The following is a 14,070-nucleotide window of genomic DNA, read 5'->3' on the forward strand; positions in this document are numbered from 1 at the left end:
CCCCACCCAGCCGCTCAGGTTTTGCACCCTGAGCAGTTACACTCCGCGGGGTGGCTTCTTCTCTTTTCTAGCCGAATGATGGTGGTGCTTGGTCACCGCCCCTTCTCGGCACGCTGACCGGCCCTCGGCCCGGAGAAGGGAGGCGGCGCTATCCCTCTGTGTATGTGGTCCGCGGGCGCAGCTGTGACGCCAGGTGCGTGGCCGAGAGCTCCAGGCCGGCAAGCTGTCCTATGTGCTCCTGGTGCTCGGATGTGAGTGGGAAGATTCTTGAATGAATACAGAAAGGTGTCTATTAACGTGAGCTCTTCCTGGAGGGACCAGCACCGGCTGAGGTTGACCAAAGGCCCACGTGTGAGTTCTTGATGTGGGTCCCCACGTTGAACCCTCCACGGCCCCGTGGAGCAGGGGCAGCAGAGGTGGCTTCTGTCACGGGGACGGAAACTCGACAGTCTTGGGCGTCAGTCTGCATGATTCCTGCAGCCAGTGAAGGGAATGTCCACTGCGACGGTCCCTCGGGACACCAGGTTCTCTCGACATCAGGGACACTTAGCTAAGAGGCCCGGAGAATGTTCTGGTTAAATATTTGAGGATCTGAGCCACCAGCATCTTAGCGGTGGGACGTACGTGACCCGGAGGGACATTTAAGTCTTTGAAAATATCGATCACTTGTCCACATGATTCTCTCTGCAGTGGCCCCATGGAAAACCCAACATACAGATTTAATAGAAACACGTAGCTGATACCTGATGTTTTGAGAATAATAAATTGTCCAAGTTGAAGAAGCAGACTTAGAAGCACACATTGGAACCGGCACCACGGTACTGGACTTATTCTGATGTGAGCCCAGAAGCCCGCACGGGACTCTTATCTGAAGGTGTAGGACACTTAATACGTGTCCTGCATGGTCCTCATGTGGTCCTGTGTGCATGTGACGGGGACACTCACGTGCTTTTACAGTACGACAATAAATCATGTTCGCAGTCCTGGTTAACTGAATGTGTGCGAATGTTATCATTTAGAAATTAGGTCTCAGGCATCAGTCCTGGGTAAACAAACACTGCAGAACATGAACTATTTATGTAAAGAAAAGGATGTGGACACAGAAGCAAATGCCTTGTGTACCGTTCGTCCGTCTGTCCACCCTCTGACCAGTGTGTCCTGCACGGCCGACCTGTGGGACAGAGCTGTGTGCCCATAAGGGACACATCGCAGTCAGGGTCAGAAGTCGAGGACACAGCAAAAATTTAAAAACGACCATTTGCTCTTGTTAATTTGCTGCCATGGATTAAAATAATCAATTAAAAAACTATTTCACACGTTCAAGAAAAATATTCAATTATTCAGTTGACGGGTTCGGGCCACAGTCATTGTCTTGACTCCGTGTACGTGAACATATGCAATTAGAGTAAACTCAGCGAAGCCAAAATGATTAGTTATGGGTTGTGTTATTTGTTATTTTGTACATGGATGCCGGGCGCACACTGAATACAATCGAACATTTTAAATTTAATTTAGTCAGAGTTCTAGTGAAGTTTGTACATCTTCAAGAACCAGGTGAATCAACAGAGATCTCTAAACATCACATTGGCTTCAACTATAAGTGATCGTGTATGAATTTTGAAAAAAAACACAAAATGACTATTTAATGTCTTAAGGTAGCTGAAAACCTGTATATACTTTTTGAGCCGAGGCATGAACATCCCTTTGGCTTTAAAGCCTGTCGCTGATTTCTTCTCCAGGTGCATAATGCTACGCAAACCCCAGCGACTTTTCAGGTGCCTCCCCAAATCCAGGAGAGAGATGAAAACGTACGTGTGTTTTCTAATCTAGCTGCTGAGTGTCTGGATTCGGCTTACGTCTCGGAGAGCAGGTCCGTTGGTGGGGGCCACCCAAGGATGACAGGGGTGAGGGGAAGAGGCAGGTCTGCGAGGTGCTCCTATCGATGGCCAAGTCAGCCCCTGTGCCACTCAGAAAAGGTGAGGGACGTGGCTTAAGATGGAAGGAGCCATGCGTGTGCCACGTTCTGGGAAGATTCCCGTCAAATTGTATTTAGCTACAAGTGGTGACACTTAAAGGACACTTGGCCCACGGGGTGAGTCCGTCCCTGAGGGGGCTGAACGAACGAGGCCTGTGAGAGGCGGGGAAGCTCCCTCCCCAGGTTTGGGACCGAGTCAAGCCCCGTTGGAAACCCCTTCTGAGGAAACTGCTCAAAGCCCCAAGTCACAGGCCTGCTGGGCAGGAAGAGGGAAGAGGCTGCAGCTGGCAGAGTGAGGGGGGCGGCGGGAGCCTCATCCCACTAAGACCGCGCCCCAGACTCACGGCTTCATCTCGACCGCGTGCAAAAGGCCGCGGCCCACGTTTGGCCATGCACGGCACAGCCACCAGCCAGATTTCAACGGCCCAACCGTCTAAAATATCTCAACATCTGAACTATAAGTAAAAACGAGTCTCTCTGTAGCACTGGCGGCGTTTCAACGACTCACCAGCCCTGAGCAGCCGACGGTCGCCGTGCGGACAGCGTGGCCGTAGAGCGTTCCCGGGTGGGTCTCGCCAGGCTAGGCCGACGTCAGCACGCGCCCCCATCTGCCCCACAGGCGACACACAGCACGAGGGCTGCCTTTAGGTGCTTGCAGGCTCAGCACATCTACCGAAGGGGTCTGCAGAAGCCCCTTTGGAGATAAGCAAACCCGGACGAGAAACCAACGGCTGCCCACTCTGTACTTCTGCTGACCCTGAGTAACCTCAAACGTGGACACAGCGTTTCTTTAGTGCTGTGACCCAGCTGCACCTGGGATGCTGGACACCAATGCAGTCCTCACAAGTCCAACGCAAGTCAAAAAGGGAATTTAAAAATCAGCCCTCTACCGCAGAAAGCACAGGCACGTGACGAAGACAGCGTGTTCCCAGCAGCAAGCGCCCTGCCCCCCTGCACGTGACCGACGCCGCCACACCGCTCGGCGGCGGCGCCACAAGCTGGGAACGTCCAAATGAGAGTCTGGACGTTGCAGAAGCCAAACTTCGGAGCCGAAAGATTCGGCATAAAAGAGTAGAGCTGTTTTGACACTTCATTAACGTTAGTCTCGAAACGCAAGCGTGCATCAAAGGGCACACGGAAATCGCGTCCCGTGGGCACACGCACGTGGTTTCCCCAAAGTTACACAAATGCGTGGCCGCCCAAGCTTGGCGGCAAAGTCGTCTACCTCAAACGTGTTAGTCGGCAAGAAGTCAGAGTGTGACCGGCGTTCAGCGTCTGTCGTCAGAGCACAGTGACGACAGCCATTCCTGTGTTCGAGACACTTCCTGCTTCCATTCTGAATACGTAAAAATCTCGTTATGCAGGAAGAATTTGGATTTTCTGAAGAACCGAGAGTGACCAACTTTTAACTATGTGGAGAGCCTCGTAGTCCCAAGTACCAGATGCCCAGAGGGCCGTGGACACAGTAACCGCGAAGGGCTTCGTCAGCAGCGACGGCACAGGCTGGCTGGCGGTCACAGTGACTGCAGAACAGGAACCAAGAAAGCGTGGTCCTCCCCCGCCCCCCCCCCAAAAAAAATTTAACTGTTGAGGACAGAATTATGTCCCCAGTCTTTGAGATCAGGAAACTTTAAACTCAGATGAAAAACATTTCTGAAAAGAACGATTTTTTTCGGTGGAAACTTTGATAGGCTGATAACAGTGACACCGGATGACTCTGATTAATCTGTTCTCAGAGATGCTGCGAGCTGCATAGCAGATGCACTCGTCACTCATCTTCAAAACTGACGTGTGTGTACTTCGCTTCATTTGAGACGCTTAATCGTGAAGAAAGTCTACGTCAAAGCTGCACCAGAACTATATTTTTACGATCAAAATTTGGGAGGGGGGAAATTCTTAGGTGGTGTTTTGCTCGATGAAATCACCGGTTTTCACGTCTGCACGTGAACAGTGAGTGCGTGGCTGCTGCCCTACGCAGAGTGACGCACAGAGAGCTCCTGCTGTATTCAAGGAAAAATGACTTTCCACGGAAAAATTAGCGACGTGATAAAGCAAAGGCGACTTGCACAGGCACAAACAATAGGCAACTCTGACTTGTTCTCATTCACTGTGGCTCAGAGACCACGGCCTGAACGTGGTCTGCTTCGCCCGGAAGGTTCGACAGGAAACCTGGAAGGCCCCAGACCTGCTCTGTGGATGACAGGTGTGCGAGCCCAGGGTGACCGCACGGGAGGGAGATGCAATCCCCAACCTCCACATCACAGGCCAGGCGTGACCTTGGGGAGCGAGGGTTAGATGCCGGGGTCAGGGGTGCCGAAAGCCCGAGCCCCCCGCCAGAGGCTTGTTCGGAGCCCGCTGGGATCGAAAGCCCCGCTGGTCTGCAGCAGCCAAGCATGGCTGCCGTGGCCGCGGAAGTGAGCTGCGCGGGTGGCGCTGGCTCCGCCTGGACACGGGGAGGCTATGCCGGCAGCACCGCTAGGAGCCAGGGGCTGCAGGCGGCTGTCACACCTGTCCCCGGAGGGAGGCCGCCTGTCCCTTGGCAGGCCTGGGAGTGGGCAGCTCTGGCCACAGAGTTGCGTGTGGAAGCTGCGGGGTACCAGGCACCCCGGCAGCGGTGCCAGTGCCAAGGCCACCGCGGCCCGTTTTCAAGAGGGGACGCTGCTGCAGCCTCTGTTGGAGCAGCAGCCTCGGGGCACCTGTCACGTCCTGCAGGGGCTTCTGAGGTCTCCCAGGGTGGAGCTGGGGCCTGATTGGCCCCCAGGAGCCGGATCCCCTGGTCAGAATCGGACGCTGAGGATCTGACCTCCCTTGTGACCATTCGCTGCCACCGGCGCCACGGTCACACTCAGCCCCGTGGGCCTGAGGGCCACTGGCGAAAGGTGTCACGGACCCCTTGGCGAGTCCCAGCCCCGTGCTGCGTCCCGGGCTCCACCCCGAGCCTGGCCGAGCGGACAGCAGATGGCGGGAGGGGACCGGACGCAGGTTCGCAGAAAGCCCACCGCCCCCCGCCCCCCTGTGGACCTGGACCTTGGGCGGAGTCGAAAAGCACGTGCTTCCGTCAGCCTTCTTCTCCAAAACGCACCCCCATCCCAAATCACGCGCAATCCCGGAAGTGACCGTGACAACCACGGGGACGACCTTGAACCGCTTGGACATCTGCTAACACGTCTGAACTGATGCACCACATCACCGTTTCCGGCTGCTCGAACCGCAGCACAGATTTGTGCTGCCCCTCGTGGCAGGGACGTGGCCCTGGCGGTCAGCCTGACCCCAAGAACCCAGGGGTAGCCCTGCACCTCAGCACCTGCCCCACCCGGCCGCACGAGTGCTTCTCACGGGGCCCCTGCCTGGCAGCTGCCACTGGGCTGCGTTTCCTGCCATCGGCATGAACCGGAACGTGTGACAAGGACGAGCTCAGCGTGCCTGGGAGAGGGGGCCCCGGCTCCCGTCTGGCTGGGGCTGGAGCAGTGCTGGCCTGGCCCAGGGTTAGGGGAGCCCCTCACGCGTGCACCCACCCGCTGCCTGCTGAAATCTATCACGGTGACACAATAATGCACCCCCCATGCCCACATCCCAATCCCTGGCACCTGTGACCATGTCACCTCACGTGGTAGAAGACACTCTGCAAACGTGATGGCAGCTCAGGACCTTGGGATGGGAAAACCAGCCTGAATCGTGTGTGGGCCACGTGCAATCGCCAGGCCTCGCAGGTGGGAGGCGGGGGAGACGTGACGGTGGGGCCGGGTCAGTGTCCCCCGTCAGCGGCGAGGCTCGCAAGCTGCAGAAGCCGGAGCCTGTCCTGAAAACGGAATCATCACGTCCCCGGGAGGGACGAGTTACTCTAGAAACGCAGACAATGAAGTACGTTTATAGTCATTCCCTCTGTCGTGATCTGGAGGGATCTTTCCTTCGTTTTAACGACTTCTAGAATCAGCTGTGACACATGCTGAGAAAACCTCTGACCCAGAGAAAAATCATTAGAATCTGATTTTACAGCATTTCTCTTCGTGATATTAGTAACTCTCTCTCCCTAGAAAAATCGGGCGAAATGCGTATTTAGACAGGCAAAGCTATTTCTGACGAGTCACTTCACGGATGAGAAAGCAGCCATGCGTGAAATGGGAGTTGGGTGCTTTCAGAGCCGCTTCGCTGAAGTAGAGGACACTGGCCAGCACGCGACACTTTCCGGAGGAGGGGGTGGCGGGCTGCACGCACGTCTCCGGCGCGTTCGGGCCCTCAGGCTCCTGCAGAGGGGGCTGTGGCCGTGTGTGCTACGCGTCCGGGCTGAGCGGAGCCTGGGGACTCAGACCCCACGGAGCCGAGCGTCCGCCCAGCAGGAGCCTGTCAGCGCCCGACACACGTGTCTAAACGCTCAACAAGCCCGCCACGCGCACGTTAAAACCGCAGTCACTGCAGACGAACGTTAAAGTCCTGTACCTGCACTTCACACGAGGTGACACAACCTAGCGACTAGTTTGTTTTTCAAGCATGCAGACCTCTCGACGCGCACGCGCACACACACGCACACACACGCACATGCACGTGCTCCTCTGTGGAATGTGAGAGCTGAAAGTGACCGGGAGCCCGTTCTGCTCCGGGGCCAGCAGGCGCCGAGGCACCCCGGGGCGTCTGCACCCCGCAGACTCGGTCGCTCTCTCCGAGCTCCTGCTCTGTCTCGCAGAGAGGGTTCTCGTTTCTCGGGCATCTTCCCCACTCTCGTTAAACAGAGTGCTGCTGCGTGCCATCGAGAAAGTATCATTAACATTTAACAGACAAAGCCTGGAGTCACGTGGGGAGGGATCGGTGACTCGTCTGCGCTCACACTTCTGCACAAGGGCAGCTTGTAATGGGGCGGCCACGCCCGGGGCTTCCTGCTGCTTCTCAGGCCGGCCCACCTGGGGCCACCCCGGCCAGGCCGGAGGGGGCTCTGACCGATAGCCAGGGCCGGGCCCAGGAGGAGCCTTGAGGAGATGCGCCGTCCGCGCTGACCTGGTGCGGGGCGCGGGGGCGCAGGTGCGTGCATGGACTGGGACGGGTCTCGGCTCCGACTGGTTCTTGCGTCAGCTCCGTGAACGTGTCTTGTTTCACTGTCTGCACGACGACAGCTCTGAAGCAGAAGTCGTTTCCTACCTGGCGACCATCATTTCGAAGCGTCTCTGGAGACGAGTGTTTGCTCATCACCTGTGCACGAGAGACACTCGGCGGAATCGGTGCACAGGCAGCGGCGCCTCCAGAAGCGTGTGCTTGTCCAAACGCGATGGCTGTGGCGCGCGCTCCTTCCTGCGGCCTCGAAGCGGCTCGTTTCCCCACCATTGGCACAAAGCGCGGAGCGGCCCACACCGTAACCATAACGGGAGGCGCCGCGGGACAGGGCCCTACGGGGGAGCCGGGCCAGCCCCAGACGCCTGCACCCTGGGTGCGGTCCGCGGCCCTGCAGATATCCGGACGAGGCCCTGGGCGCTGCCCGCCTCCTCCCCCCCACACAGCCCGGCGCCCCACGACCCACCACACTTCTCCTGAAGGCCCCAAGGCGTGGCTGTGCCTGTCTCAGATCCTGCCCTGGTGCCACCGAGGACCTGCAGCTCTGTGACGGCCAACGGCTAGGCCTGCCCGACAAGCAGCCCGCACCGCTCCTTCTCGGCTCAGCTCAGGAGCCAGCACGCCAGGCCCCGGGAGGGGCGCGTGACGGACAAGCTGAGTGCACCGCCCTCACGGCCGCAGGCCCACGAGAGCGCCTGGCACTGCACCACCGCCCCACGTCCCTGCTAAGCGCCAGCTCGCAAGCAGAGGCTCTGCTCGTGGTGCGGACGCCATCTGTCCCTCTGCCCGCGGCATTCCCAGCTGGTTACGGGGAACGACACCCTCATTCTCCCAGAACGGCCCCCGAGCCCCCCGTGCGCTGCAGTGTCCCGCATCCCGTGCCGCCCAGGCCCCCCGCTGTTCGGCGCCGTGCCCGCGTCTCCGCTCAGCCTCGCGGGTGGCTGGGCGCCCTCCCACACGCCTGTCCGTGAGGGCCTCCAGGCCGCGCGTGTCCCCTGTGTCCCCTGTGTCACGCGAGACGCCAGGCGGGTTGGGGCTGGGTGTGGTTTTCCACGGAGCTGGAGGGAACAGTGACTCCGCACCCGCAGGGCCTGGGGGTGACCAGCAAAGTTGCGGCCACGGCCGCTTTATGCTCCTGCCACGGCGTTCGGTGGACACCGGGGAGGAGCCTAGGCGCCGGCTCCACGCCACGCACCGACCCTGACCGTGACGCCTGCTCTTCCTGACGCCGTGGCGCACACTGCCACAGAAGCCACGCTGCACCACGCTCAAGGAAGCGGCCATGGAAGCTGCGTCTGCGGCCGAGCACGGCTCCCGGGGGAGGGGCTTTACCTGCCGCGGGCCTGGCGGTGGGGGTGGCGGTGGACGGCGGCATCGTGATCACGCACTCGTCGTCTTGCGAGTAGCCGGCCTGGATGGCGCGCAGGTAGCTGTGGCTCCGCGTCCGGAAGCAGCCGGGGAGGCCCAGGGCGTCCATGGCCTGCACCTCCATCTCACTGAACACGGACTCGCACACCGACTCCAGCTGCCCGTTCAGCTCCGCTTCACTCATCTGGAACGAGCAACGGCACAGTGACGGTGAGGTCCGGCCGGGCCCCACGGCCACCTTCCGAGAGGAAGCACCCGCCCGCCCGCCGGCCACCCCCACGCCTGTTCCCAGCACAGCCGGTGTGAGGTCAGCTCGGGAAGCAGCTCACTGGGTCATTCCTTACAAAACACTGACAAAGGATCACGGCTCTGGACAGTGGGGGGTGGGGGTCTCAGGGATGCTCAGGAGTGCACAGAGGAGCGTGACCCTGATGGGCTGAAAGGCCTCTGGGGGGTCGATGGCCTGGGCAGGGGACACGCGTTTCCTGAGGTTCACAGGTGGTAACATGAGCTGAAGGTGCAGGTGTCAGGTGGAATCTCAATAAAGTGAAACACAGCCCTGGGATGAGATCGAAGAGAACGGGGCGGCAGAAAGGGCGCGAGCTGCGAGAATGGACAGTGGACACTGCGCAGATGTGGCTGTGCCAGAGGCCCAGGGGCCGGGGCAGAGGTCAGAGACACAGGGGTCATGTGCCCAGTCTGGGTGGTGGGACTTCGATCGCCGCTGTGCCTGGTGTTGATTCTGGTGTCCACCTCACGTGTGGCAGCGCGTGAGCCCCTGGGGGCTGCGGGGGAGACTGACGGGCACGGGCTGGGGCTCGTGGAGAGGTGACAGGGTATGAGGCCCACGGAGTCCCCGTGACGGCCTCCCCTCCCTCGGGACTATCTCCTTGTCCCATCCTGCCTGCCCTGGGGGCCGGGTCCAGAACCCAGGGTGATTGTCCACTGCAAACCGCTGCGGACGCCCATGTCTGTCACGGCCTCACACATCCACCGTGTCACCCGATTTCCTGAATGCCCTGGTCACGTTACAGATAAATAAGGGTCTCGCTCTGACTGGAGCAGAATCGGGTCAACAAATCTGATTCTTTGGTGGGGAGACAAAGCACGAGGCTCCTGCCCACCTCGAGCTGTGGACCTGCCCACGGAGCTCGGCGCTGTCCCTAGGTCACCCGCACACTGCAGAAGCAGCTCCCTGCACTGGACAACCCTGGGACCACAGCCCAGCCGCGGCCCTCGAGGTGTCGGAGGAGGGCGCCGAGGGGTACCGGGAGGCAGGGCTGTCCCCCAAGGTCGCAGCATGAGGAGGAGGGCAGAGAAGACCAGATGCTCCGAGGTGTCCAGCGCAGGACAGAGCCGACCAACTCAGAGCAGACGCACCGTGACAGCCCAACGTCACGGCTACCTCAGGCCCCTCGTGAGGGAAACTCACCAGAAACGCGACATTTTCCAGACTACAGATTTCTTTCAACCTAAGTTTCCCTTACGTGGAATTATATCAAAACTCCCTGATTGTTTCACGTCATTAATGCCAATATTCCACATCAGACAACTGAAAAGGCCGAAACCTGAGTGTGGTCACTCGCACTGGCCAGCACCCGGGTGCAGGACGTGGTGGAAGCCGTCTGTGACGCCACCAGGCCACGGTCACCCTCCACCGCACGAGGGGGAGCAGGGGCCTCACGGGCCACTGCGAGCAGCGCTCAAACGTCAGCCACGACCACTCGGCTCGGGCTGCTGGCCACGGAACCTCGTCAGAGAGGTTCCAGTTCTCAAAATGAACGTGACTCTTCCCCAAGCAAAGCAAACGCAGGGGAGCAGGGTGCCCACTCGGCCTAGAAAGGCACCGAAGTGACCTGTTCTCCGAGGGCTGATTTGGTCACTGAGCTGGAGGGAGATCTGGAAAAGTGGCCACCATGCGACAGGAACTCAAACTGTGGCTCTGCACTGGACGTGCCCAGGAGGGCGCTGGGCTGGAGCAAAGCTCAGTGCAGTTTGATGCATCCTACTCTGCTTTTGTGAACCATGAGCTCAGAAACGCAGCCCCCTAGACCAGCGGTCCCCAGCCTTTGTGGCACCAGGGACTGGTGCTCCTACGAGACTCTAACGCCTGATGACCTGAGGCGGGGCTGAGGCGGCGATACCGGCGCTGGGGAGCGGCCGCAGACACAGATGCAGCTTCGCTCATGTGCCACTCCCCTCCTGCTGTGCGGCCCGGTTCCTAACAGGCCACGGACCGGTACTGGAATACTGGGGACTCCTGGACTAGGGGATGGGGCACCACGGAACCGAAGCAGAGAAGCTCAGGAAAACGGAAAGTGAGACAGGGTGGGCAGGGGACTGTCTCGTCTGTGGCAGAGAGTCCTCAGCGGTCATGACAGGTGACGTCTGCAGAGCAAGCACAGCAGGTGACGCCGGAGCCCGTGGACGCAGCTGGTGGAGGGCGCGACATGCAGCAGCCTCCGTGGAAAACGCGACGGCAGCTCCTCGAAGCTTAGAAAGAGTCGCACACGCTCCAGCGAGGCCGCATCTGGCTACGTCCACAAGAGCCAGAAGTGGGACTCGTGAGCGGGCACCGTGGCCAGTGGTGGGGACGACAGGAGTGCCGTCCACAGAGGCACAGGCAAGCAGGGCTGGGGCGTCTGGACGACGGGGTGCCGGTCAGCCCTGAAGACGGAGGACGTCTGTGCCGGCTTCGACGTGCATGGACCGTGAGGCCCTGGTGCCGAGCGGAGGGAGCCAGCCACGGAAGGCCAGACGCGGCGAGCCCACTGACAGGAAAGGGGGCGGCGGGCGCAGGGCTGGGGGTCCGTGTTCAGTGGCAACAGTGTCAGTGTGGACGGTGAAAACCATCTGGGACGGTGGTGGGGACGGTGGCCCAGCCGAGCGACCGCAGATGCCCGAGCTGTGCGCTGAAGGGTCAGACGGCACCACTCACGGTGTGTGCTCCACACCTGAAGGAAAGGACACCTGGCAGAGGGAGGCTGTGGTCACGCCCACACGCCCAGAGGGCCCAGACCGGACAGCGGGGGACAGGGCGGAAGGACGGCTTCTCTGCAGCGAAGATGCAGCGGCCCCTGCAGGCCGTTCCCAGCACTGCGTCCTCCTGCGCACGGCCACAGCCAGGCGGGCACAACCACCGGACCGTGGGTGGACAGAAGCCAAGCCGAAGGAGAGACTGTCACGGCCACTGAGAACTCCGGAGGACGTGGCCAGGCTGAGCCTCGGGAGGGTGACAGGTGCCGCCCCGAGGACAGTGACAGCAAGGACCAGGGTGTGAGCCTCACCCCCGCAGGTGCCCTCAGGCTCCCCCTCAGGCAGCCGCTCCAGGGACCCCGCTGGGGGCCTGCAAACTCCGGTTACGGCAGAGACGTCGGGTCAGAGTCACGGGGAAGCTGGCACTTCCAGGGACCCCGCTGGGGGCAGAGAGACGTCGGGTCAGAGTCACGGGGAAGCTGGCACGCCCAGCGAAGGGAACGATCGCTAGGGTCTGAGTGGTGACGAGAAACGTGTTCTAATTCCAGGGGAAAAGGAGCACGTCGGCGCCTTGGGGACGTGCCCTCCAGGGCCACCAGGTGCTCGTGCAGACGAAGCCAGTGGAAGCCTGGGGACGGGGCTGGATTTTGGACCCAACGGCCACCTCACACCTGAAAAAGGCAGGACGTGTCCTCGCTGGCTCGTCCGGAGCGGGCTGAGCTGAGGAGTCTGTCCCAGGAGCAATGGCACGTTCCGGCAGCTGGCGATCGTGCGCCCTGAGCCCCTCAGCCCGGGACGCAGGCCCTCCGCGTGGGGCGTGGGGACGCAGCGAGGGAACAGAAGCCGCTTGGTGCAGAGGGGACAGGCGGCGGGGCCACCTCCATGGGTCACCGCGGGTGTGGTCCTCACGATGACCCAACCTGGTGTCACACACGTCCTGCTTTGAGACTCGGTTCCACTCTCGCTGACGTGTCCTCCTGCGCTGCACCCCAGCGCCAGCCCAGTCCGGGACAGGGCTTGGCGACAGTGACCGAGAGTGAGCCTTGCGGGCCTCTGTGAGCCATTGGCCGTGACCTGTCGTGTGCTGGGTGGGGCGGAGCCCAGGGCAGGGCGCGGAGCAGGAGGTCCAGCCGTGTGGGCCCGTGGGACGGCTCCACGCCCCCGGGAACCGGCACTCCCGTGGCCGGAGGCCATGTCACGTGTCACTCAGGGGTGGCAGTGACACTTGGTGCTGTCCAAGGGGCTGACGGACAGGCGAGCCCTGCCCTGGAGACGGTCACCTAGGAAGAAGAGGCCTGAGGAACTCGGGCTGTGACCAGGGACCGTGTGGCCCGAGTCGCCAGCAGACGGTTCTGGGGTTGTGGGTTCTCACGCGTCACGCACCCCGCCCTGGACGAGGAGCCTGGTCAGGTGGCTTGGGCATCTCCCCGGCCACGGCCCAGCAGAGCGGGTCCAGTGGGAGCCACACACACAGCACCTCCAAAGACGCGCGTTTAATCAGACGTGTAAGCCGAGCTTCTTGTCCTGCAGCACACGTGACCGGGGCCCCCTGCTGTCCGCTGCGGCCGCTCCCCATGCTGGGCCTGCTCGCCAGCCTCGCTGTGGGTGGCCAAAGCCTCCCTTCCTGTTCACGTGGGGACCCCAACCCCTGGGGGCTACACCACCACCCAGCCTGACGGACTCGGTCCTCGGGCAACATAGCCCCCAGCATTCCCAACTCTTCCTACTGGACGCGCGAGGCTCAGCTTGGGAACGTAACTCAGAGCCACCGTCGTCAGTGCCTGGTCCCCAGAGATGGCCCCTGGCCCTGTTTTATTGGGGAATCCCCCTGGGAAGAGTGGGCGGTCTGAGCTGAACCAGCGAGGAGGCCGAGAGGCCAGCCGGTCACACGTGGCAGACATGTTGGAACCACCTCCGCTCACTCAGCTCCGGGCTCACGACCAGGCAACTCCCCGAGACGTGCGGGCCCCGTGCCTGGCAGGGATGTGGTGGGACAGCGTGGGCTGGGGGCTGGGCCCGGGGCAGAGGGACAGGCAGCCCAACCTGGCTCACGCAGCTGGCCTGGCTCAGCGTGCTCACGGCTCTCATGTAGCTCTGGTTTCGGGACCGGAACTTCGGGGAGTTGTAGTGGGCAGAGGGGTCCAGGCTGTGGCCGGCAGGCCCGTCACTTGCAGCTTGCAGGTAGCTCTGGCTGGAAGAGAAAGAACAGGGAAGGTGGTCGTGAGCGTCCCCCGGGGCAGCAAGTGACGGCCGTCGGCTGGCGCCTGCCTCTCGGCAGATGCCTCTGTGCCTGTGCACGCTTCCGAGGTTCACACTTACAGGTGTGAGCTTCATCAAAAGGGACAGCGAGGCCACCTGCAAAATTGCTTTGAACCCTGACATGTTCTGGCCAGGCAGGAGATTAGGACCGTCCCACACTGTTAGGAAGAGCTGACGGCACCAGTCATTGCGCAGCCTGGCGGGGGACTTGGCTCCGACCAGAGCCAGAAGCCTCTGACGGGTCTCGCCACAGCCACGCGAGCTTCCCGCGGCTGACAGGCCCCGCAAGGCAGAAGGACAGATAAAAGGCTTTCCTGTGGCTTTAGCTTAGATCATGTAACATAGGCAGAAAGAGCAGACTACGAAAGTAAACGCGTTTTATTATCATAATGAGTGTTTTCTCCCAAACCCCCTTAAAAACGTCTTTTCTCTGGTCTCCCTTCCTGCCATTC

General features: G+C 60.9%; 1 protein-coding gene across 1 annotated transcript in view; it reads right to left on the reverse strand.

The window, feature by feature from the left end:
* Window positions 1-14,070, reverse strand: part of DLGAP2 (DLG associated protein 2) — a 247,632-nt gene that overhangs the window by 42,688 nt on the left and 190,874 nt on the right. The window contains exons 7-8 of the mRNA XM_015591803.2: window positions 13,403-13,550; window positions 8,348-8,567 (exon numbers count right to left, since the gene is read on the reverse strand). Of these exons, the coding sequence (XP_015447289.2) occupies window positions 8,348-8,567; window positions 13,403-13,550 (368 nt within the window). The remainder of the gene's footprint in view (window positions 1-8,347; window positions 8,568-13,402; window positions 13,551-14,070) is intronic.

The sequence above is a fragment of the Pteropus alecto genome, unplaced genomic scaffold (assembly GCF_000325575.1).
Source record: "Pteropus alecto unplaced genomic scaffold, ASM32557v1 scaffold35, whole genome shotgun sequence".
NCBI lineage: Eukaryota > Metazoa > Chordata > Mammalia > Chiroptera > Pteropodidae > Pteropus > Pteropus alecto.